Source organism: Melanerpes formicivorus, unplaced genomic scaffold (assembly GCF_026170545.1).
Source record: "Melanerpes formicivorus ecotype bairdi unplaced genomic scaffold, bMelFor1.0.p_v2 SCAF_6, whole genome shotgun sequence".
Taxonomy (NCBI): domain Eukaryota; kingdom Metazoa; phylum Chordata; class Aves; order Piciformes; family Picidae; genus Melanerpes; species Melanerpes formicivorus.
The window spans coordinates 13112348-13135687 of record NW_027142358.1 but is presented as its reverse complement, the minus strand read 5'-3'; the positions used below and the strand labels follow the sequence as shown (position 1 = coordinate 13135687).

At 39.8% G+C, this 23340-nt stretch overlaps 1 protein-coding gene across 7 annotated transcripts in view; it reads left to right on the top strand.

The window, feature by feature from the left end:
• The window catches only part of USP54 (ubiquitin specific peptidase 54), a 94715-nt gene that overhangs the window by 64843 nt on the left and 6532 nt on the right, over positions 1-23340 (top strand). For 5 of the 7 annotated variants that reach the window (XM_068139808.1, XM_068139811.1, XM_068139809.1 and 2 more), the window contains exons 8-19: positions 379-525; positions 659-808; positions 1317-1485; positions 4726-4896; positions 9211-9342; positions 9615-9995; positions 11451-11685; positions 12539-12678; positions 13738-13911; positions 16378-16497; positions 17651-17843; positions 20100-21556. In XM_068139808.1, coding sequence (XP_067995909.1) covers positions 379-525; positions 659-808; positions 1317-1485; positions 4726-4896; positions 9211-9342; positions 9615-9995; positions 11451-11685; positions 12539-12678; positions 13738-13911; positions 16378-16497; positions 17651-17843; positions 20100-21556 — 3469 coding nt within the window. Of the gene's footprint in view, positions 1-378; positions 526-658; positions 809-1316; positions 1486-4725; positions 4897-9210; positions 9343-9614; positions 9996-11450; positions 11686-12538; positions 12679-13737; positions 13912-16377; positions 16498-17650; positions 17844-20099; positions 21557-23340 lie in introns of those variants that run through there. The other 2 variants (XM_068139812.1, XM_068139814.1) reach the window with 2 other exon arrangements.

The following is a 23340-nucleotide window of genomic DNA, read 5'->3' as shown; positions in this document are numbered from 1 at the left end:
CATTCCTCTTCAAGCCTATATTGCTTCTAGAAGTACCTATCATATACTTGCTTTTCAACTTCACTGAGAGTTGATGAACTCCAGCACTAGTGCTACACAAAGCTGCAATAATACTGCTTCCATACTGTTATTAAAGTTCTGGAATCTTACCTAAAGAAATTAAAATGACAATGTTTAGAGGCTTTTGTAGGAGATTTTTTGAAGTTAACATTAGCTTTGATTAGTTAGACTTTTCAGAGCACTGTTCCTGCAATTCATCCAGTTTCTTTGGTGTTTACTTGTGTTGGGGGTAATATTCTTTAAGCAGTACTATGCTGTGGCAAGAGAGAGCAGACTTTTTTTATCAGAATTGTAGTCAATGTTCCATTTAAATTGTAGAGTAACTGTGGGGAGAAGATCCGTATTCGTCGTGTGCTGATGAACTCTCCACAGATCATCACCATTGGCTTGGTTTGGGACTCGGACCACTCTGATCTGGCTGAGGATGTTATTCACAGTCTGGGCACTTGCCTTAAATTGGGAGATGTGAGTTTTTTGACACCACCTACACACACAGTCGTTCTCATAGTAGTCTAAAAAAACAGATTCAGAAAAACAGCATGTAAAATCCTGGGTGCTTTATTAATTTCTCTTTTAATGTTTCTTGCTTCCCTTGAAGCTTTTCTTCAGAGTAACTGATGACAGAGCAAAACACTCAGAGCTGTATTTAGTGGGAATGATCTGCTACTATGGAAAACATTATTCTACCTTCTTCTTCCAAACTAAAATACGCAAGTGGATGTACTTTGATGATGCTCATGTAAAAGAGGTGAGAAAATGTTATTTAGAAGAAGAATCGGTTAGAAACTCGTGCATGGACCCATATAGATGCCTAGGCATTTTGGCTACTTTTCCACTCAAGATCCATAATTTTGTTGCTTCTTTTTTTGAGAAGAGTAAAGCATTCTCATAAAAGTATACCAGAAATCTCAGAAGCCCTATCACTAGTCATGTTGTTGGCTGCCAGTTGGTTTGCTTGTGTACACATCTAATATATTTCTTTTTTGCTTGCTGACAAGTGGTATAGCTATTTAGTGCCTGCTCTTTAGGTTCTTAGTTGAAATACCCAGATACTAGGCTTCCCTAGTGGTTGCTGCCAACAATAAATTTTCCAGTACGGGTGCTAGGATCTTGTCACACCCTTACTGTATCTTATTACTTAGTTTGCCATTATTTCATACCTATCTCTCCTCCTAGTCATGGAGTCACCTCATTGTAGGAAATGATGACAGAAAACCTTTCTTGTATGTTTTTAAAAATCATTGGTTTTAATTCAGATTGGTCCAAAATGGAAAGACGTTGTGACAAAGTGCATTAAGGGTCACTATCAGCCTTTGCTGCTGCTGTATGCAGATCCAAGAGGAACTCCAGTGTCTACACAAGACTTGCCCCCTCAAGTGGATTTACAGCAATATAACAGGACTTGCTATGATAGTGAAGACTCGGGTAAGTGGACTGGATATGTGCCTTACATTTTATGCTCTAATGTTGCATGTGAAAAGTTTTCCTTCTGAGTGTGTTTTTGGTAGCAGAGGTCCTTGTTTCTTGTCAGAGCTGACCTGGAAGTCTGAACAGGACTTCCAGTGCTTCACCTTTGAATCCCTCTCGCAGTCCAAGACTGTTGATTATTCGGGGGTACTCTTTTGCAAAAAGGTTTGAAGAAAGAAGCTGGGGAGAAAAAAATGAAGGACCTGTTGTGACATGGAAACAGAGAGGAACAATAGGTGATGACTTCAATGACTTGAGTTCATAGATCTGTTAGCATTTTTAACAGGAAGGGAATGAGACCAGAAATGCACAATTAAAATTAAAGGAAGCTGCAGAATTAAACTGAGGAGAGAAGTTAGGGAAGAGAAATATTAAGGAAACATCACAATGAGTCCTTTTCTAGGGTGGTGAACTACCTTAGAAAAGGGGGAAGGGGAAGAAATACTGGTTTATTAAAATAAAAAAAAAAAGAATCAGCACATCTTATCTTCAACCTTTGGCTTGTCTTTTGCTCAGAGAAAGCAGCATAAGAAATATGATCTGATTTGTGGAAGAATGAAGGAGGGATTTGCAGAGGCTGAAAAAAGGCATCAGAAAGGAGCTACAGCATTAGATATGTAGCACTTAACATACTAGAGGTCTCAAACACTTTCCTGTGTCCTGAATTCCTTGTATTAATGGTAGTCTGTTGAATTAGAAAGGTGTATCTGAGTCAGGTACTTTAGAGGCTAGAACTTGGTCTGCTCAAGATATCAGTAGTGGTCTGAACAAGCAGTTGGTTTCCTGGAGTTCTGGATACTTTTGGACGTGTAATCACACCATTGGGTTTTGAGGTCTCATTTAAAGAGCAATAAATTCTAAGAGAGATACAATTGCCGGCCAGGTAGGGTGAAAACACAAACTGAATCTAGGTTCCTATTGCAATGGCTTTGCAAAAGACGATTGCTTCTATTTTTGGATGTCTGCAGGGAATACCCTGGATTAGAGATGGATTTATAAGTTGACAAGAACAGCAAGGCAAGACTAAAACCAGAAATACAACTTTTCTTCCAGGATTTTAGCCTATGTATACAATTGAAATTCCAAGAATATTTTATGGTTTTCCTGGCCAATTGCTAACTTTACAGTTCCCCATCAGTGAATCTGTAGAGAACATTTGCTCTCTCTATTTACATGTTGACAGTCTACCAGTAATTAAATAAATTTCCAACTCCTCTTAAAAATAAATGCAAATAAAACCACTGGTAAGATGACCTTCACTTCTCAGTGGACAAGATGCCATGCAATTTACAAATCTATCTTCCTGTTGTGAAAAAGAAGGGAAGTCTGGAGGAGGGACAGGAGGGCCTTCAGTGCTTTGTAGCAGTTGTGATCACTCTTACAAGCTTCAGGTCAGTATATACTATAAATTTTGCCTTGCTGTTCTGCTGGCTGATCTCCAGGAAATGCATTGATAATTGCTGTTGTCGTTGTCTCTGCAGTATGTAATACTGTGTTCCAAAATAATTTCAGGAAGCTGAGTACAAAAATATATGTGTAAAAAGGTGTTTTCTTTCAGATAAAATTCAAAAGGCTGTAGTGAGTAGCTTGCTTTGATTTCAAAACCAGTGAGTCCTCAAGACTTTCTGCTATAGTTTGCAGTGTTCAGCAGTGATAACCAATTTCTTGAGAGAATTTGTGCAAGCTGCTGTAGATTGAAGTGCCATAAGAAATCATAGCCTACACATTTTCTTTTCAAATAGAGCTGAATTATTTTCTGGCCTTGTTGATATCCAGAGTTTTCTACCCTCGTCTACCTTTTTCGAAATGGCCTTTTCGTCCCTCACTGAGTGTAACTGCAACTTGCTCTGTATTCCTCAGATACCAGATATCCACAGACCATAATCCAGAAAATAAGAGATTGCTTTATTCTTAGATTGTTAATCACAATATGGTACCTGAACTTATGTCAGGGGAATGTGATAAATGCATCTAAACACATCAACAGCTGATAATACCAGTTATGAAGGAAAGATGTGAAGATGGAAGTACAAAATGTCATGAAGCTAAGTGAAACAGCTCCTCTTACACTCTTGATATCTGTGGAAGAAAGACTTTAGTTTACAAATGATTTTTCTAATACTCAGTTCCATAACTGATTCTTGTTGCCTGCTTTACCTTTTTTTCTGTGACTGTCATCCCTGTTGGCAGCTGTATTCTATATTTCTTCAGACTAGTAAGATTTGTGACCAGTAAAGAGATGAGGGAAAGTTTGAGTTCAAAAGTTGTCAGGTATCCTTAAACAGGACAGCAATTAACAGGACTTACTGTTAGTGAAAATGTGAAGTGCCCTCAGGGTGAGTGTTTGTGATTTAAACGTAGGAATAACTTTAGTCTTCATTTTCTTTTTCCAACTTCAATTTTTCCACCAAGAAACAAGTATAAAGTTAACAGTCTATATATCCAGGAGTGTATGCATAACATCTAAAATAGCCAACAGTTTTCAAACTGTTTAGATTTTTCACTTTTTAATCTACTGGATGTGGTGGGAAGAGGTTGTCTTTTTCTCCTCTTTTAATGTGTTTAGGAATTGCTCTACTCAAGTTGAATCTTGATGCTTCATAGTTTTCCATATCCCATTTGTTCAGGGGATCGATAAGTAACTTCTTGAGAAGGAGCAAGTCACTTTGCTTTAGAGAATAGAGCTTCAGCATAAACTTTAACTAGACAAGCTTTTGATTCATAGCAGATTAAATGTGTTTATTATTATAACTTGTGGTGTTCTTATTACCCTTATTAATATTTTGTACTTTGTTAATTTGTAACTTTGACTTCCCCTGAAGCAGTGTATTTCATTTTTTTAATTACACTTGACAGCATCAAAAATTAAGTAAAAATAATTTTTGTGTGGTATTAATGTATACTTTCAGTCCAATGGACGTAGCTTAATTTTGCATAATAAAAGGGTTTGATAAATTTGGAGATTTCAGAGAAAGAAATAAAGGTTTGTAAAAATAATTACACTCTCTTTAGGGATAGAGAACCTGTCCTGTGAGCTCTGGCATCCTCAAATCTGGGTCTGTGTGTTTGGTGGTCTGTTTTTCTGTTAACGTCTGTATAGTTTCCTCTGTTTTCTTTCTTTAGCCTCTCCTGACTTTCATAATGGCTCAAAAAGATTGAAATTTGACATAGCTTCCTTGACATTGCTTCTTTCCTTAGGGAGAGAACCTTCCATCTCAAGTGATACCAGAACAGATTCCTCTACAGACAGCTATCCTTATAAACAGGCACACCATGAGTCCGTGGTCAGTCACTTCTCCTCTGACTCACAGGGAACGGTCATCTACAATGTGGAGAACGATGCCGCTTCGCAAAGCAGCAGGGACACAGGTAGTAGATACCATTATACCTGTGTGACTACAGTGGATTCTAGTGAAAAATCTGTATGTAACCTCTAACAGAATAGGGAACAGTATTTAGTATCTTAAATATTTTTGGTTGTAATGAACCATTGGCATTGACAAAAAATTAAGCATAGTTTTAAATGTCTTGTTGGGTTTTGTAGACTTGTATCTAGCCAGACAAACACTTTACAGACCATGTTTTCTGTTACCCACAATCCTACCTGCTCTCTTAGACATCCAATTCTGTAAGTTGGAGTCTGTATGATGCCTTTGTGTGGTTTGGTAAGCATCATGTGTGCTGCTTATTGATCTGCAGGCAGTTACTTCATTCCAGGAGTTGCACCTCTCTGTAACTCCTCATCATCACAGTCTCTCATACTTGGGCACTCGGGACTGTATATGTAAGTGGTGTTGGTAGTATTTACTGTACCAGGGAGGAGCATAAGAGGATTTCCTTCCTGTGCTGTGGAGGCAAATTAAGTGAGAAGCTTCCATGAGAAGACAGTCTGTATACATGTTCCTTTGGGCAGCTGAACAGTCTTCCTGAACACTCTTTAGTGGAAAAGAGGTTAACTGAAGTTTGAAGGCTCAGATCTCCTCTATTATTCATGCCCAGTGACCCAACTGATCATTTCAACATCACTTCTGAAAAAGTAGTGCATGAATTTAGGGTCATACCTTTCAAGCATCAGAAATATGTTCTAAGTCTGTGTGAAAAGTTACTTTATTATGCCATAAATAGACTAAGGAGACATAGGATTTGAATCAGCAACTGTTTCTCATTCCAGAGTGTGAAAAGCCATTCTACCACTTAGTGCTTTTATTTGCAAAACATTTGGACTCTCATATTTGTGATGATATATTTGGTTCAGTGTTTTTCACATCAAAATCTGGCAGAAATGTTTCAAGTTGATTTTCTTTACTACTCTTTGGCTCTTCACTAGAGGTCCAAGTGACTGTGATACATGGGTTTACGTTGCTCCACGGTGCTTCTAGTATTTTGGCAAATACTTAACACTGTATGTTCCAGTCATAGTCCTAGGTAGACTGTGAGAGAGAAGAGAGTTCAAGGAAAATTTGAGTAATGAGGAAACAAAATTTATGTTCATCTTCAGAGAATATAGAAGACAGAATTGAAAATACTGTTTATCTGATCTGCAGAAGTGCCACAGTATTTATTGCATTAGGTTCCTCCCTGAAAAACTTACTGTGCAGAAATGTCAGCCGAAAAGGGAGGGCAGAGGAATGGTTTCAAACACGTAAGCATGAAGTTCAGCATGTAACCTTTTGTTCTGTCATTTATTTAGTGACTTTTTCTTTTTCTCTTTCTTTCTTCCCCTGCTGATTCTATCCTATGTTATTTCCTTCAGCTTAGCCTCTCTCTCCACCTAAATTCTGTTGTCCTCATCTTCCCTGATTCAACCTTAGCTATAGTCAGTCTGCCCCCTTGGCTAGCCACCTGTCTGGGCATTTCCCTTTTTTTTTACCTATCCAAAAAAGTCAGTCTGCCAATTTATACAACTACTCAATCATCAAATGCTGCTCCGTGGGGCTATAAAGAAGCCATCCACATTGACCTGTCAGCTGAATCGTTTTGGGCAAGAGCAGGATTCTTCATTTAATGGCCATTTGCCCACTACTCCAACCCAGAAAATTCCGGACCCTATTGCACATCATCCTCAAGGGAAGGACCACCATTGGGTCGTATGACCTCAGGCATCTGGGTACTTCAGCGTGGGGGCATGAAGAGTGGCTGCATAAGCCCTCTCTTGCTCCTACCAGCCTGTGCTGCTGAAAAAAATGTGCGTATTCTGGCTGCCCTATTCATGCAACTGAGATTTCAGTGGGAGGGAGTAAGGGGCATACTGTCTTAACCTGTTTGATTTCATGCTCTAATACATTCTTAGACATGCACACAACCCCTACAAACCCAGATTTTTCCTTTGAATCTCACTGTTTGCTTGTGAAGCCATCCCACCTCTGGAGAATGAGGTATTTAAGTAATACATTCAGCAAGAGACCTCTTTTAAGCATATGACTGGGCACTCAGAAATCCTGGCTTGTTATTTTAGTGAATTAAAAAGCGTAAATTGTTAGCTAGCATTCTTGGGATTGTAATTCCTGTGTTCAGGCCTTATTTGGATTTAGTCTTTGTTCCAGAAGGTCCAAGTAAAGACAGCAAAGCCTGTGTCCTGCAGACTTTTTGTTCTTGACATCTCTGTGGCTATTAAGTGTCCAGTGACAATAGGACAAAATTTGCAGTTTATAAAAGGAGGAGAAAATACTTGTAGAGCTAGCATCCATCATTCCACAAGGCAAAGTTGGGCTCTAATTAGTCTGTCTCTAAACTAGCTCAAATAGCCCCAAATTTCTTTAAGTAGTGTAATAGGGTGGGTTGAAATTTCCCCCCAAACATTAACTTTGCCAGACCAGCTGGCAAATTTGGAAGCAAATGAAAGCAAAACTACAATCTACAATGGAATGCAATGAATATGTACATAATATGCAGTATTTACAATATTTACAATTAACAAACAACACAAGAACCTGCCCCAGTCAAAAAGACCGAGAGAACTGTCCCTCTGCCCCCCACTCCCTGTCCAAAAGGGAGAAAGGAGCAGAGAAAAAAGTTGATGTTAAGCTTAACCAAAACAATGCAGCCAAGGTCAAGCAGAAGCAGATTAGTATCCCTTCAGAGCAATGAAGCAAGCAGAGAAGAGATGAAAAGGGAGAAGATTGTTTTGGTACAACCAATCTTACAATGGATATCTCTCCTTTTTACACCCAGTAATGATTTATTTACATTTTTCTACTTTTCTGCTTGAAATCTGTAACAAAATCTTAAAGGCGTAGCCTAAAACTGCCACGAGTAGTTTCTGTTACAGTAAGTGAAGGATGCTAACCAAGCACTTACTGTCAGATGGAAAGAACAGGGGAAAATATATAACTGCAGAAGTTTTACACTCTGGAGTGAAACATAAACCTCTTCCAGTTTGAGGGGAGTCACTACAAAACATAAGATAATGACAGTTCATACTGGGAAGAAAAAACAAGTTCTCCTGAAGCACCAGCTCATGCTCAGTTACCTAAATGCTGCACATCATCTATCTCCATTGACAACATTTCTCTTTTACTTAAGTTATTTTCTTTTGTATAATCTGCTTATTTCTAAAGAATTTCGCTACAAAATCATTCTCTGCTCTGCACATTAATAGAATTGAGTCTTCTGTAGCTTGCTTTTTGTTGTTTGGATTCCTTTCTGATGATTTATTTTAGCAGTTACAGTTAAACTGAGGTTGTGGCGGTTGGGTTTTTTGTGGGTTTTGTTTTGGGTTTGGTTTTATTTTTTTTCCCCCAACTGTTGAAGGTACAATTGCATGTGTAAAATCTGCTTTAAATGTTGATTATTTGTTAATTTCTAGAGAAGGGGGAAGGCTCAGAACAGCCAGCTCTGTAGTCTGGAGGTTGCTAATCCACTGTTGGGTAGTAGGGATTTTGCTTCCCCATCATCCTATGCAAGGTGAAAGTTGGTGATAATAAAGGCTAGAGAAAAGTCTTTGTAGCTTATTCATAAATTCCCTTCTTATCCTGCATCTCTGCTTGGGACTACTCACGTGAGTAAAGCCATATGTGTGTTTGTGCTTGCAGGTTCAGGACTGTGGATGTGTGTTAAGAAAAGGCAATACAGAAAATTTAGGACGTCAAATGTTCTTAATTTGCATTCGATGTGAGAAAATGGGGAATAAATTGTATGCAAGAGAAAATACTAACACTCAGACACATGAGCTGTAGTGAGGGAACGTAGTCATGTTTCAACTAATCCACATTGAAGGTTTGTGTGTATGCTCTTAGCTTGTGGCAGATGTGAATTAGCTGGCTTAGCCCTTGAGAGCAAATTGAGGCTTCATCATTGTAGACTAAGCTAACTCAGATGCAAGCTGTCCTCCAGAATTTTATGTTCATGGCCATTAAAACTGAAAAAATACTTGAAAGAGCGAGAAAATTATGTCTTTATACTATGAAAAGACAAGGCAGTGTCAACCTTTTCCTCTCCCTGTAGATAAGTTCTCACTACCAGAGTCCTAGAAGGGGCCATACTGCTCCTTTATGACTTAAAAATTGGAACACCCCCCCAAGACAAAACAAAACAACTTTTGGATACAAGAAGTTGCCAAACCTGCCAGTTAGCATTGGAGCATCTGCAACTCCTAAGGAGCAGTAGAGCCCTACTGCTCTTAGCACACAGAACATTCAGTCCAATGGCTCTTGTCATCTCTACTATGTTCTCCTGTCCTTTCAGGGCACCTGACTGACAGTGAGTGCAATCAGAGGCATGTTTCCAAAAAGGGCTCACTGGCAGACCGCAAGAGGAGCTCTAGCAGGTCTCGGCGAAAAGGAGATGAGGCTCAGTCATCAGGATATCATAGTGAAGGCAAGACATGTTACTTTATTTCAAATATCAGTATCTCTTTCTGTATGCTTTTATGATCTTCAGTGTGTATGTGAATTTCTCTCCATGTTTCTTTGTCTGTATTTTTTCCTGCCTTAGCTTGTTGTAGTTGCTTTGAGTATGTTGGTTGTTGGGGGTTTTTTACTTTTGTTGGGAGATTTTTTTTTTACTTTTCAAGTCTGTAGGATGTTGCTGCTGGGATGCTAGTTTAATCAGAAGTTATTTTTGTGGCTTTTGCTGTCTCTAAACTGCAGGAGAAACCTTGAAGGAGAAACAAGCCCCCAGAACTGCCCCTAAACCATCCAGCAGCACCAGCAGGCTGAAGGAATTTAAAGAGACAGTGAGCAATATGATCCACAGCAGACCACAGATGATTTCTCAAGCCATCCAGAATTCCCCTCATGCAGGGACTAGTGTGGATCAGGCAGAAACACGACCCTCAAAAAGCCTGTCTGCACATACTCGAGACTGGGAAGCAGAGAGTACCAGTAGTGAGTCTAAATCCAGTTCATCTAGCAGGTACCGGCCAACCTGGAGACCCAAAAGAGAGTCTCTGAACATAGACAGCATCTTCAGTAAAGACAAAAGGAAACACTGTGGCTACACGCAGCTTAGCCCCTTCTCTGAAGAAGCAGGTAAGAGTTTGAGAAGAAAGATATGTTTTAGAATGTGTAGAATTTATAATACTCCTCTATCTAGTTTTGTTTAGGTAAAGTAGGAAAGTAAAATCTTGAATGTAGCATTTAGGTCAGAGGGAGTTGTGTTCTTGAAGGCTGTTTTCTGTGTGGGTATTCATGTTGCATGTATATTTGTGTGCTGAATTTCAGCATGTGAGGAAATAATAAGGGACACATCACCATCTGTGCTACTTAAGTGGAATCAGAGCTACACTGGTAAGAATCTGGAATTTCATCCCTTGAAGTGGCTTTTTTTGTTTCCTCTGGCTCATCATGGTATTTTTGCATGATGGCTCAAACTATGGTGCAGCAAGTACCTCAATGTGTTGGTGCTGAGCTCTTGATGGGATAAAAGAGCCTGGCAGCCACAGATTATTTGTCTGGGACCATTGTACACTATAGCAGCTATGCAACTTCTGTGTGGAGGCCTTGTTCTCATATTTGCTTGTTTTGAATAGAATAAAATCTATTGTGAAACAACTTGGGCTATCTTTTGTTACCTCTGCCCCAGCCCTTGCTTCTCTTTCCCCAGTCTGCAAATGAATGTAACAGTTATTTTGCTCCCTATCAAGGAGGGGGTACTCTTGAAACTGTAAAGGGTGTGGAGAGCAAATGTTTACTGGGTCCTGGTTTTTATGCTGATGTGTTACTAGAGCTGCTGTGTTCCATCTCAGAGTGCTTGAAGGACAGTGTGTCGGATGAGAAGGAAGAGGTTTCTGTGATTGGCAGTACAGTTGTGGTTAGTAAGGATGCTGCTGCATAAATTTGTGGGCCTTTGGAGAGGGAAGGATAGAAGACACCAACTAGAAGGACCTAAAGGTTGAAAAGAATTGGGGAGCATGAAGAAATATAGGGAAGTAAAGAGAAAACACAGCTCCAGGGAAGGAGCAAGTGGAGCAGACCAGGCAAGTGGGAAGACACAGTGAAATCAGTAAGGAAGAGGAGTTTTCCTGTCCTCTGTGAACTAATGTTATATAAGCCTCATCTAATTGTAAATGGCAAAATAACCAATGTAAGAAGTGCAGCATCTGAATTAGAGGTAACAGAGTACAATAACAATCATAAACTAGAAATTCACTTGGGTATACTGTAAACTCATGTTGTACAAGTACAAATTGTTATAGGGATGAAGGGATTTTTCTTTCCAGACGTGATAGTTACCTGCAGGGTAATATGGTATGTTATACTCAAGGGGAGAGATTCAGAAATAAATTTGTTGAATACATTATTTCTTAATAATACTAGGGATGCTGTGAAGGTATTGGGCTTTTTCTGCTTAAGATTGCTAATTTTACACTGAAGTTAAGGCAGCACTTCTGTTTTAAGTGTGGTTGAGAAGCTAACATACATATAGGAGGTTGCTGGTATCGAAGCTTTGGTCTTCTACCAAGCTATGTTCTTTTGTCGTGACAGGTAAAGAGCTCATTGAAAATGAGGCGAAGGAACGTGCTGTTCAGGAAACAAGATCAAGCCAGTCAAATGTCAGATACAAGCGCGGTGTTCTAGGTCGGGGCACGCAGCATCATGTGGTGGATCAACATCCTCATCTAATACAGAGGATGGAGTCTGGCTATGAAAGCAGTGAACGCAACAGCAGCAGCCCAGTTAGTCTGGACATGCCCTTGTCTGAAAGCTCAAGCAGCCATAGGTACATTTTTAACAAAATTCATTTTTGGAATGAAATGAAGACTTTCTGAAGTCTTAATTTCTTTTAGTTGGTGTTATGATGCTGTAGAATGATACTAGCTCGTAATACAGATTTGTTGGGGCAAGGGAGAAATGAAAGGGAAATATGCATCTGAGTGAGTTTGATTCCTTTTCTTTTTGGTATATTGATAGCTTACTGTTAGTGTGAGAGAAAAGGAATGGAATTCAGCTGAATGAAAAATGATGACTAAAACGATGCATCTCTAAATAGTTGTATACTTAGGCTGTGACTAGACTCAACTCAAATATCAAACTGCAAGTCTGTCCTTTGACCAGCTCTCAGACCTTTTTGTTTTGGTTAAATGATTGCTTGATAAAAGCCTTGTACAAAATGAGAAAGCAGTAGTCTTGCATAGAAATCTTTGACATTTTCAGTTTGAGAGGTTCATTGAAATTGTGCATGATACTTAAAATATTTGTATGCCGAAAAAAACAACCACGCAGCACAATGTGTTTCTCTCCTTAGCTTAGGAGGCTTCCAATAATCACAAACTGAGACTGTTAATGGCCAGAAGAGCAGATTTTCAGCTTTAAAAATCTGCTGAGATCAGCTGCCAGACTACAAGTTTAATATGCACTGCGTATTCTCATGGAGGAGAAAAGAACTATTGTCCTCTCCCTCATAAACTTTCTCATTCCCTGTTTCTTGCAAGCTTTTTCTTATGATAGGCTTTTTAAAAATGAAATTTAAATGCAAGTAAATATTTCTGTGATGATTTAAAACAAAAGGTAGATATAACTTCTCCTGGAGACTTCAGTAAAAGGGTAAAACTGTAATTACTCTCTTCTTGGAGGGACATTCATATGAAGCGAGCAGGTGGATTGGTTCCTGCCTGGCGTAACATCCCAAAGTCTCACAGTAGCAGCATCTTGGAAGTGGAGTCTGCTTCATCAGTTGGAAGCTGGGTAAACAGCCCTCGCACCATTGGAAATGGTAAGATACCTTTCCTCAGCAGCAATGGGTTTGCAGGGTAAATTGCATTGGAGGTGATCTTTAATTTCTGCATGTTTATCTTCAGAGTGAATTTATAAGTAAAGAGAAAAGAAACACTGAGAAATACAATGCACTTCTACAAGATATAAGATTTACCAAAGGGGGTTGCAAAAAAGGTTTATTGGAATATTCCTTTGATCATGTTGCTCTGGCATCTTTTTCTGATTAAAGCCCCTTTTCCAGTTCTCTGCCATCACCCAGTATTCTGCCACCAGTGGAAAAATACCTTTTCAATCATAACTCGTAATTACTGGGTGAGGTTAATGAGTCCTGAAAACAAACTCATATTGCTATACAAAAATGAAAATTGTCAGATATGAGAGTGGAGATTTACAAGATATTTGGGCTAAGGCTGAGCTTTTCTGCAGATATGAATTCTGATTATCTGTCATTCTGAGCTAATACTTTCCCTTTCCTAGAAATTTGCTGGAATAAAGGAAGGAGGGGAGACACTTTAGGAATATTGATCATAGCTGAAGTGAGAATGATGACTGACTGATTTCTGCTGTGTTGACTGAGATATTTATATGCTTTATTTTCCTCTAATTTTCAGCTGCTTATGCAATGAAAAGCATCTCAGCTGTAATCCATTTCACTCTCTAAAGCTTACAATCTGGCTAATTTGGCACACATTAAAAAGCCTCAAAATTTCAGCATCATTTTAGGGTTATCTTGGTTCTGTTTGTTGTTTCTTGGGTCATTGAATGGCTGTAAATGGGAGGTAGGCTCTGCTGCAGAGGAGCTTGAAGCAATGCTGCAGAGAAGTTGCTGACACAGAACTCACTTGGAAACTAAAAGTCTTGGGCAGGAGTTTAAATGTAAAAACTAACAAAATTAATTTGTGGTCTGAAATTCTGTGATCTTTGCTTGGTCAGTCTGTTATTTTTCTCATGTTAATTGTATTCTTCATTAATATTTCTTGTCTTTTAAGGGATACTTTAAAAACATTACGATGAAAATTTCCTCCTTTTTTTTTTTTTTTTTTGTTCTTTTGGGAAGATGGGGAGATGTTTGTCCCTTTCAAGAGTGAACTGGATGAATTGCAAGAGGAGGTGGCAAGGAGAGCACATGAGCAAGAACTGCGCAGGAAAAGAGAAAAGGAAATGGAGGCAGCGATGGGCTTTAATCCCCGTCCCAGCAGGTTCATGGATCTAGATGAACTGCAGAATCAGGGTAACATTTTGAATGCAGTATGTTTTGCCAGATTGTAGTGCTGAAGTGTTTTGAACCTTTGAGCTTAATTTCCTATTGTAATTCTCTCTTTCTCTCTTCCCCCTCCAATACAATTTTGTACCTTGAGTTAGTGAAAGACCATCAATTACAAACCTGTAGGATGAAAAGAAACTGCTTGGTGTTTTAACCAAAATCCCTTTTAAAAAGAGACAGAATTAATGCAGAGATGTTTTTAGTATGGAACTGTAGCAGAGGGAGTTTGGTGACAGGATTCACATGTAGTGGCTTTGGTTTAGCCCTAAATCCCCATTAGCTAGTACAGAGAGTCAGAAGGTGGGATGGAGTTCATTGACCTGGTTGAGAGTGAAGCCTGATGCTTCATAGAGCATTATTGGTCAGTCAGCAAAGCCAAGGAGTGTGTAGTAAATACCTGGGCTTTGCTACCACAAATGCATGCATGACTGGGGCAAACCCACTGTGGCTTCTTGGCATCCTCATGCTGCTTGTTCAAACCTTTTGTAGACAAGCTGAGGTGCTGGGATCCTGCTGTAGGGTAGAGAAGAAGGAGAGGAGCACTCCACAGTCGTGCCGGCTCTGGGCACAATACAGTTCATGCTGTGCAGCCTGCAGCTGTGCCAACTGTTCGGCAGCCAAACTGTTACTGTGCCAATGTCATTCAAAAACTGTGATCTCTATGAGAATGTCTGACTGTGGGAATGCTTTTAGAATTTTTGCTGAGCATCAGTGAGGCACTTTAGCTATCCTCTACAGTCCTACTGCGACCTGCCAGTAACCAGGTGAAAAATTCTGAATGTATGAGAGTAGATAGATACCTTTTCAATTAGTATGAGTGTTTACTTCTGTAACATAAATGCTAGTGATGTAAAAATTGATAAGAAAACCTTTGTTGTTGCACACAAGGATGCTGTCCTCTCTACTTCTCCTGCCCTAAAGAAAATAGCATGTTCTCAAAGACATGGCCCATCTTTGATCTTATGTGTTGGTAGAAGCAAAAATTGTTTAGCTCTTTGTCATTAAAAGTGAACTAAACTAGAATAATGTTTAATCAAAAAAGACTGCAGTAGAATGTTTGACTTTACAGGCATTGACTTGAGATCTGGGGAAGTTTTTATTTGAGTCTTTCCTCACCCCAGTAAGAGATGTAATAGCGTAACATTAATAGACTGCTTGACTGCCTGGAAGGCTGGCTTGTATGCAGAACTCCAGAACATTTGTGACTCATTTTCCCCTCAAGTAAACTGCTAAATTCATGCAAAGAAAGATAACTTTAGTATACTGACCTTGATTCCAAGCCTTAGTACCCTTTACTTTGAAACCGTGTGCTGCTTGATTAACTCACTGCTCTAACAACTCTCACTTCTCTCTGCAGTACTTGCTTTTGATGTGAGCTCTTTGGGCTTTATGGGATATGAGAATTTGTGTTTGCATCTGTGCACGAGAGTTTTGGGGACCAGGCTGGGCCATGGCATGTTATGCAAGTTGAGAAAACATATGATTTATTGTTGTCTGCTAGAGAATGAGTGTCACAATGACAGAGATACTCTATTAAAGAAAAGCCCACACCTAAACAACAACAAAAGTTTTTGTTTTCCCTTGCCTCATTTGAATGTGTACATTTTAGTGCATAACTTGCATAATGCCTAGTAGGTGACACCAGATTGGGCATTTCCTCTCATTTCCTCCACTCAGATCTGGGTGTTCTGATGCCAGAACAGTTTAAGCTTTTTCTTTTGTGTCCAAGGTTAATTTATCCTTTTCTCCAACACTGTTTTCTAAATTGTTGCAAAAATAATTCTGACAGTTGTCCCTTTCTTCTTGGCTTCTTACACCTGTGCTTTTGCTCCTAGAGCTGCTAGTAAGTTGGTTTTTCATATTTCGTATGTTTCTTTCCGCAATTGAACACGTTTGTGGAAATACTTTGTGCAGGCATTTACACTCACATTCAAGTCTTTGTTCACCAGATTATCTCAGTTTATTTCATTTTATATGAAAGCAATTGGGTATCTGAGGAGGAGACAGGTTAATGTTTACAGGGGACTGTGCAGGGAAAGTTCTGATCTGCTACATTTTTTTTACTGAGATACTTTGGGTTAGATTTAATTCTAAGTTTAGATTAATTCCTACTTGACAGAAGTCATCTGGACTGACTTCTGGAGTATGTCTATAACATCTTTTGGACTTACTTGGACTTGAAAATAATACAATCAGCCAGTACAACTCTCAAGTTAACAAAGTGTGAGGGGAAAAAATTTTGGTTCACACTGGTATGCCTGTGTGAATGTCAAGCATACCAGGGTGCTCAAGTTGTCCTGCTTAGGGAAGGTAAGGTGATACAGTCTAGGGTATGTGCAGCCTCAGAAGAATTTGGCATTTTCAAATGGTATTGAGGGTGAATGAGGGTTCCACAGTGAATGAAACCAAAATGAAGGCTGCTGCCCATTGCAGGTAGGAGTGATGGCTTTGAGAAGTCGATGCAGGAGGCAGACTCAATCTTTGAAGAGTCGCTGAATCAGGAGCAGAAGGGCGATTGTGCTGCAGCTTTGGCGCTCTGTAACGAAGCTATATGTAAGTAACTCTGCCTGAGCTATTGCGCTTCTGACAGTTTACTAACGTGGTAGAAAAACGCCTGAGACATGGAATCACATTAAGTGGTCAGGTAGTAATAGAGGGTCTTGAGCAACACACAGGAGACAGAATCTTTCCTTTTTACCAGCATTCCCTGTTGTAGGTTATAGTCCTATTCATCTTCATCTCTGGATGTTGGGTTTTTTCATATTTGCATCCATTTTTTTCTCTCCAGCACTATGGCTGTAGCAGCATTGGGTGCTGATGTGCCCTTTTTGGTGCTAAATGGTGCATTTCAGCAAGCACCTAGTAAGTAACTCACCCTGCCACTTGGTCCTCAATTTTTCTCCACCTTCAGACCAAATTACAAAAGGCATTAGGATACCCTGTTTCTCATAATGGGTGTAGCAGAGGAAGAAAATGATGTCCCATTCTTGAGTCCTCTGGATCACCAGAAATAAGCGATGCTGTAGCTGACTTTCAAGGGGGGAAAAAAAGGCATTAGGACATTGAAGTGCTTAAATGCATTGTGACCTTTGAGAATGTGTGCCATGTGATTTCATTTTCTTTTTGGTCATTTTCCATTATGACTGGCTGGCTGTCTCACCCCATGCTCCCCCTCTGTCTGTATAGAATGGCTGCAGACAGAGTGGGTAGCTCATGTGCATTTGCATTTAGAAATTTGCTTTCTGGATGGCCAAATGAGAGATACAGCTTACAGCTGTTGTGATAGCTCTAGCAGCTTCCATTCCAGCAAGGTCTATGTTGAAACTCAAATCCCAGCTGGGTATTCCTGCACTTAAAGGAAGTCCCAAGTATGGCAGGATACAGGAGAAGGGTAGATAAGAGAATGTATCATCGATGTGGTAGGGTTGGAAAGAGCCTTTGTGAAGGGGATGAGAAGTTGGGCTAAAACCTGGAGAATTTTTTTTTTTTATTTCATTTACTTTATTTTGGTTTAGTTTCAGTTAACATCTTTGAACACCTGGCTAAGCTGAATGTGCATTAATGGAAACAATAGCATCCTTGTGAACTCTTTTGTGGCAGTATTTGCATGGTCCATGTTTTATGTTCTTGCTGCATTTTTTTTTTCTTTTTCAATTTTATTCCTTTTTTCTGTTTGTTTTCTGCGATGTTTTCTTTTGCATTTTAGCTAAACTAAGACTTGCCATGCATGATGCCAGCGCTAGCACTCACAGCAGAGCCCTAGTCGATAAGAAGCTGCAAATCAGTATCCGAAAAGCCCGGAGCCTCCAGGATCGCATGCAGCACCAACAGCCATCGCAGCCGCTGCCGCCGCCAACCTGCCACCCACCACAGGGTGGCACCATGGCCCAGTCTACAAGGTAGTCCGAGTATATCACCTAGAGCCAGATCTGAGCTGCATCTGTGAGCAGTGCAGTCTGGAAAGAATTAGCAAACTCTGTATATTCCCATGAATAATCCAAATCCTACACTGTTACTCCCTATTTATTTCCTGTTTAGGTTAAACCCCATTATAATATGCTCAACTATTCACATTTTTTCTGCCACACTCTGTCCCCCCTACTCTTTATAGAAGAGTTCACTGTGCACATGTTCAAAATGTGATCTGTGACAGAGACTTGTAGCAGGGAGTGCCTGGCAGCATCAATTTTTTTCTTTTTTTTTTTTTTTTATGTACTAAGGGAGTGAATAAAATAGACAACAACCTGGCTAAAAATGAAGAGGGAGTTAGGATGAAATAGTATAACTGTTTAGATTCAGGAGCAGTTTCAGGACTCAGTAAAAAAGTGTACTACTGTAAAAATCTTTGTATAATTGCTTTTGTGTTGGGAATAGTGTCTAGCACCTTTTAGTGCTCTGTAATTTGAAGTGTCAAGTGCGCTGATCTTTCCATTCTAGTCCACTTCTCTGGTGGTGCAGTGGAACAACTCTTGGATCTGGATCCTGATCCTGTCACTTTGACTGGTCTCCCAGATGATATATCATTCTTCATTTTCCTTCTGTGCTTCCCAGCATCCTGTAGCTTGGCTTAGCAGCCTCTTCAGTGTTTCTTCATGGTTCTTTCTTCCATACTGACTTCAACTATAGCATAATTAACTCTCTGCTATAACTGATCCTTTCTTCCTACCCTCTCTAGCATGCAGCTTAATCCTCCTTTCTTCCCATGCCATTCCTTCCTAGCATTAGACCATCCCTATCCAATTTCTAGGCTGTTTCTTGAACTGTGATTTCTTCCCTCACCCCTTTCTTACATGTTGCATTATCAGAAGCTTAGATGAAATCTCAGATGGGAATCCTTATTTTTTTCAATGTCATGTACAGCTATATACTCAAACTGTAAATTTGCACACCTGACAGGCTATAGCTCATAATGTTCTTTTCTTTTCCTGCAGTAGCTGAATTATATGTAATGAGGGCTGATCTTTTTGTCAATCAGAGGTTTATTATGTCATCTTTTATAGGAAAAATGCGGAGCTCAAATTATGCATTTTGGCAGATTCTATGAAAGTGGAAGAAACGAACTTTCTAAACTAATTTGGTTGCTGCTGAACTTGCTTACTGCCACTCTGTGAAAAGAACATTAGATTTGCAAGAAGTTACATCCAACTAAATGTTAATATAGCAGACAATGAAAAGAATCTTTTCATAGCCAGAGTTCTGTACTCTCACTTGGATATAAGTAACAGCGTAGACAGTGCGGAGTTCATGATTACTCAGACAAGGTCACTCTGCTGCACATACCGCCTTCATGAGAACTTGAATTCAGCGCATCACAAGAAGGAAACAAAGCAGTGATAGTTTCCTTAAGTTCTCTGCTGGAGCTGTTTGTAGCCTGTTATTTTCTCACAGGCACAAAGACTTTGGTACAGTTTTTTCTATCTGCATATTAAAATACTAACAAAATGCAGAAAAATGCCAAGGACCTATATGACCCAAGGATGAAATTGTCTTGCACTGGCACATAAAAGCATTCAAATTATTTTTTTACAAATGTACCTAGGATACCAGCTATTACGAAATAATAGTTATACATTTAGCCTGAGCTGCATTTAATATGTTGGATTAATGTCTCAAGGATCAGAATGCAAAGATGATATAAGAAAAATTTCAGCCTGCTCCTTCCATTTGCCAAGTCATTCTTCATGAAATTGCCTGCAGAGAGGTCACCTTACAGAAATACTGTCAGTTCATGTTCAGATCATGAATGTGTCCAAAGTATTTTCAAAAATATCTAAGGTGTTACTGTTGGAAACAATTGTTCTGTTTTATATAAATGCTATTTTTACTGCTCGTACACTTACCCCTACCCACATGCTCAGTCTGCTGGTTAAAATGCATAGGAAGCTGTACAAGAATACTTTATGTAGAGACTAACTGTAGCAAAATGGTCTTAAAAATATGAAGAAGATTCAGTAGATCAGGTATAGCAGGAAAATAGGGTTAGAAGTGAAGGACTAACATGTATGCACCTACTGAATTAATGCAAAGTCTTCATCAGAATACTGTTAGCAAGGAAAACTGTGTTGAGGTATAAGTCACCTAGTGCAAGTTCATTACCCTAGGGATAAACGTAAGCAATGACTACTGCTAATCATTTACCCTTCTGTGTGTTTTAGTGAACAGACTGGCCCGCTCCAAGTACTGCTGAGCCAGGAGGTACCACTGGAACCCAACAAAGAAGTGGAATTTGGGTCCAGTTCTTTTTTCCACCCACCTGCTTCCTGCCATGAATTGCTCTCACCATTATATCCAGAGTCTTCCTCCTTGCCCCCTTCTGAAAGCAATCCATCCAACAGGATCTCTCCAAACTTCCAGTCTGCTTCTGCTGATTTTCATGACCAAGTTCCCTCTTTTCCCTGTAGGCAAGGGTTGGCAGAGGGGTCTGCAAGAACTCAGAATGATGTCCACCATAGTGTGGAATTTCCTGACAAGACAGCCACAGGGCCGAAAGACAATAGGGACTGTTGCAGTAGCAGCAAGTTAGAAGAGGTTCATAACATAACACCTATTTTCACACCTCAGTACAAATCCAAAGCTAACACAGTAAACTCTGGGTCTTTGCCTACACTGTTTCCCAATCCACATCTACCACAAGCAGCATCTCCTGTAAAGAACAGCCAGCACAGTCCTTGTTCCAAACTTGCAAGCTCTCCAGTGCGGTCCAGCATTGATCATTTAGGGGCCTATCATGCAATGGCCCCTGTGACTTCATCCCCTACACGGCAGTGCTCCTTGGATCCTTTGCAGAATACAAATAAGTACTCCAGAGCAAACAGCCATGAGATTTTATTACCTTCACAGGATGAATATGGCACAGCAGAAGGTTGCAAATCTGAGGCCTTTAGTACAGAGGGACATGTTCGCTCCTTGGCAGAGCAGTTTCAGAAAATGTATGCAGTTTCTCAGAGAAAAGGTACTCGTGAAAAAGGCTGGATTGCTGCAGTGTGTCAGGATGAGAAGTCTCCAAAGTTAACACAAAAATCTTTCATCAACCCTTCATCCACTGGTTGCAGACAGCTAATCCATCAAAACCAAGAGAACAAAAACCAGTCTTCAGAAAAATTACACTCAACTGTGGAAATTAGGGATGGGGTAGCTTCTTTGGAGGGTTTTAGTGCTCAACATATTGCTTCTAAGAGTATTTATTCTTACAGTGAAGAGCTGTGTAGAAGAGGTGGACAGAATATAGCAGACCCTGCACCCTACCTGGAAAGGCACTGTCATGATGGAGGAATGAAACAGGTGGATGATGGAGCTACTAGTAGCATGGTTGCCTCTATGCCTGTGGACTGCTGGGTGGAAAATGTTACTAGGTATAACAGTTCTCAGAAGGCTAATAAGAATACTGAATGGCTTCCTGTACCTGGGAGGAATCCACCCTTTTCTGATCAGAGAGCAGTTGGAGATGACTTGAGCAGGATCCCAGCACATCTGCATCCACAGTGGAATCAAGACACAGAACAGGAGCTCTCAGAACTGGAATCCCTCTATCAGACTAGTCTGCAGGCATCTCAGGCTACTAGGCCTTTCTTGGGAAGACAGGACAGTGCTAGGTATCCATTTGACCAATCAGGTAAGGATGGTGCAGCTCTTTATCTTGGTTGACCTGCCTATGTACTCCAATATAGGTGAAGGTTTGTTTTCTTTTCCCTTTAGTTAAATAAACATAAATTTGTGTACAGATACAGAAAGATGCAGGCTGTAGACTCTGAAAACATTCTGACTATATGGGTAGAGAAGCAGTCTGACAGCATGCTGATAGGGAGGCTGCAGAGTTGTTGATCTTGGTAAAGGAAGAGCAACATCTGTTGAGTAACAGAAATACTTGCTCTTGTTTTCAAGTAGGAGCTAGTTGCTTGGGTCAGGCTGCTGAATTTTGCTGTTGGAAAGTCCTACATAACCTCTGGAATTTATTAAAATGTTTCTATGCCTAAAGTTAACATTCTTCATATTTGTGAATTTTGATTGACTGTATTGTATTCAAGAATTTAGTATACCTGGTTAAGAGGATAAACTTCTAGAAGTGTTTTCAGATCTATGAGAGTTGAATGTGTTAAGGACTACCTTCTTTAAGCTCTGGAAAATTACTTGTAAAAGCAGCACTGCACTGAGACTTTCTGGATTAATTGGTGCTGAAAGAAAACAGATTCTGGTGGTAAGAACATGCAGCTGTTAGTGGAGATACTCAGGGTCTGATGATAGCAATCTGGTTTCGCTCAACCTGATCTAATCTCCTGCCTGAGATAAGGCAACTGTGATTCTCTGCTTAGCATTAGTGAAGCAAATTTCTACATAATCCATATTATAGCATTAGAGATGTGAATTTTCAGCTTGAAACTTGATTAGTAGCAACATCATATATATATAAACATGCGCATATATATATAGAGAGAGAGATATCATATGTATCGCAGTACATACACAAGACAAGTTTTCCCTGCCCTGCATTCCCTGAGGTGGAACCTCTGTTGTTATTGACAAATCAAGCCTGGCTGTGACCAGAGTGAACAGTGCAGTACACTCTTGAACAGGTTTTTATTCAGCAGTTGAGTTTTCTATGAAACTGTCTTGTCTTGCCGCCCACTGGCAGACCAGGTAACACATCCAAAGCTGGCCCTTTTCCATTTGGTATCCTTTTCTTTCAGGGTTAGGCAAGACCTGACCTCACAACCTTGCAGATGCTTTCTTGCATGAGCTTCAATCAGGAGGTCTTACATGTTCCAGCTTAGCTTGCTGATTTGGGAAGCTCTTTCTTGAAATGTAACAGCATAAAGCTGAGTTGCTTTAATGTGGAGCTTCAGAGCTCTATCATCAAATGCCATGTTTCTTATGCTGATTTATCTTGCCCGTTTTCTTGCCCTATATGGGATATGAGACATGGATATTCTTCTAATACGAAGTTTGTGTTTGAGATCTTTACTTCTGTTTTGCTGTGGCTTTCAGATGTTTCTTCTTAAGTTCTGCAAATTCTGTACAAAACCAAAAAGTTTGAACCAGTGCATCTAATGTGAACTTAAGATTTAAACCACCTGAGTGAGTCTAGGACAGCTCTTCCTCACTTTGCACTTGGATTATCTACTCATTTGCAAATGTTTAAACTTTCTGCCCAATATCAACTGGTTTTGTCAGACCTTTGCATTTAAAATGATGGTGAAAATGCCTCAATTTCATCACTGGAGCCTTACAACACAGATGAAAGCAAAGACCTGATTCTGCAGATGCTACCTCAATGCAGAAAATGTCTTACTACAAGCGTGTCACCTTTCTTCCTTTATAAAGAGATTCCTTGTGACCTTTTCTCATAGGCCAGTGATCTGCCTGTCTATTCCATTAGAAAGTTTAGGATTATAACTGATA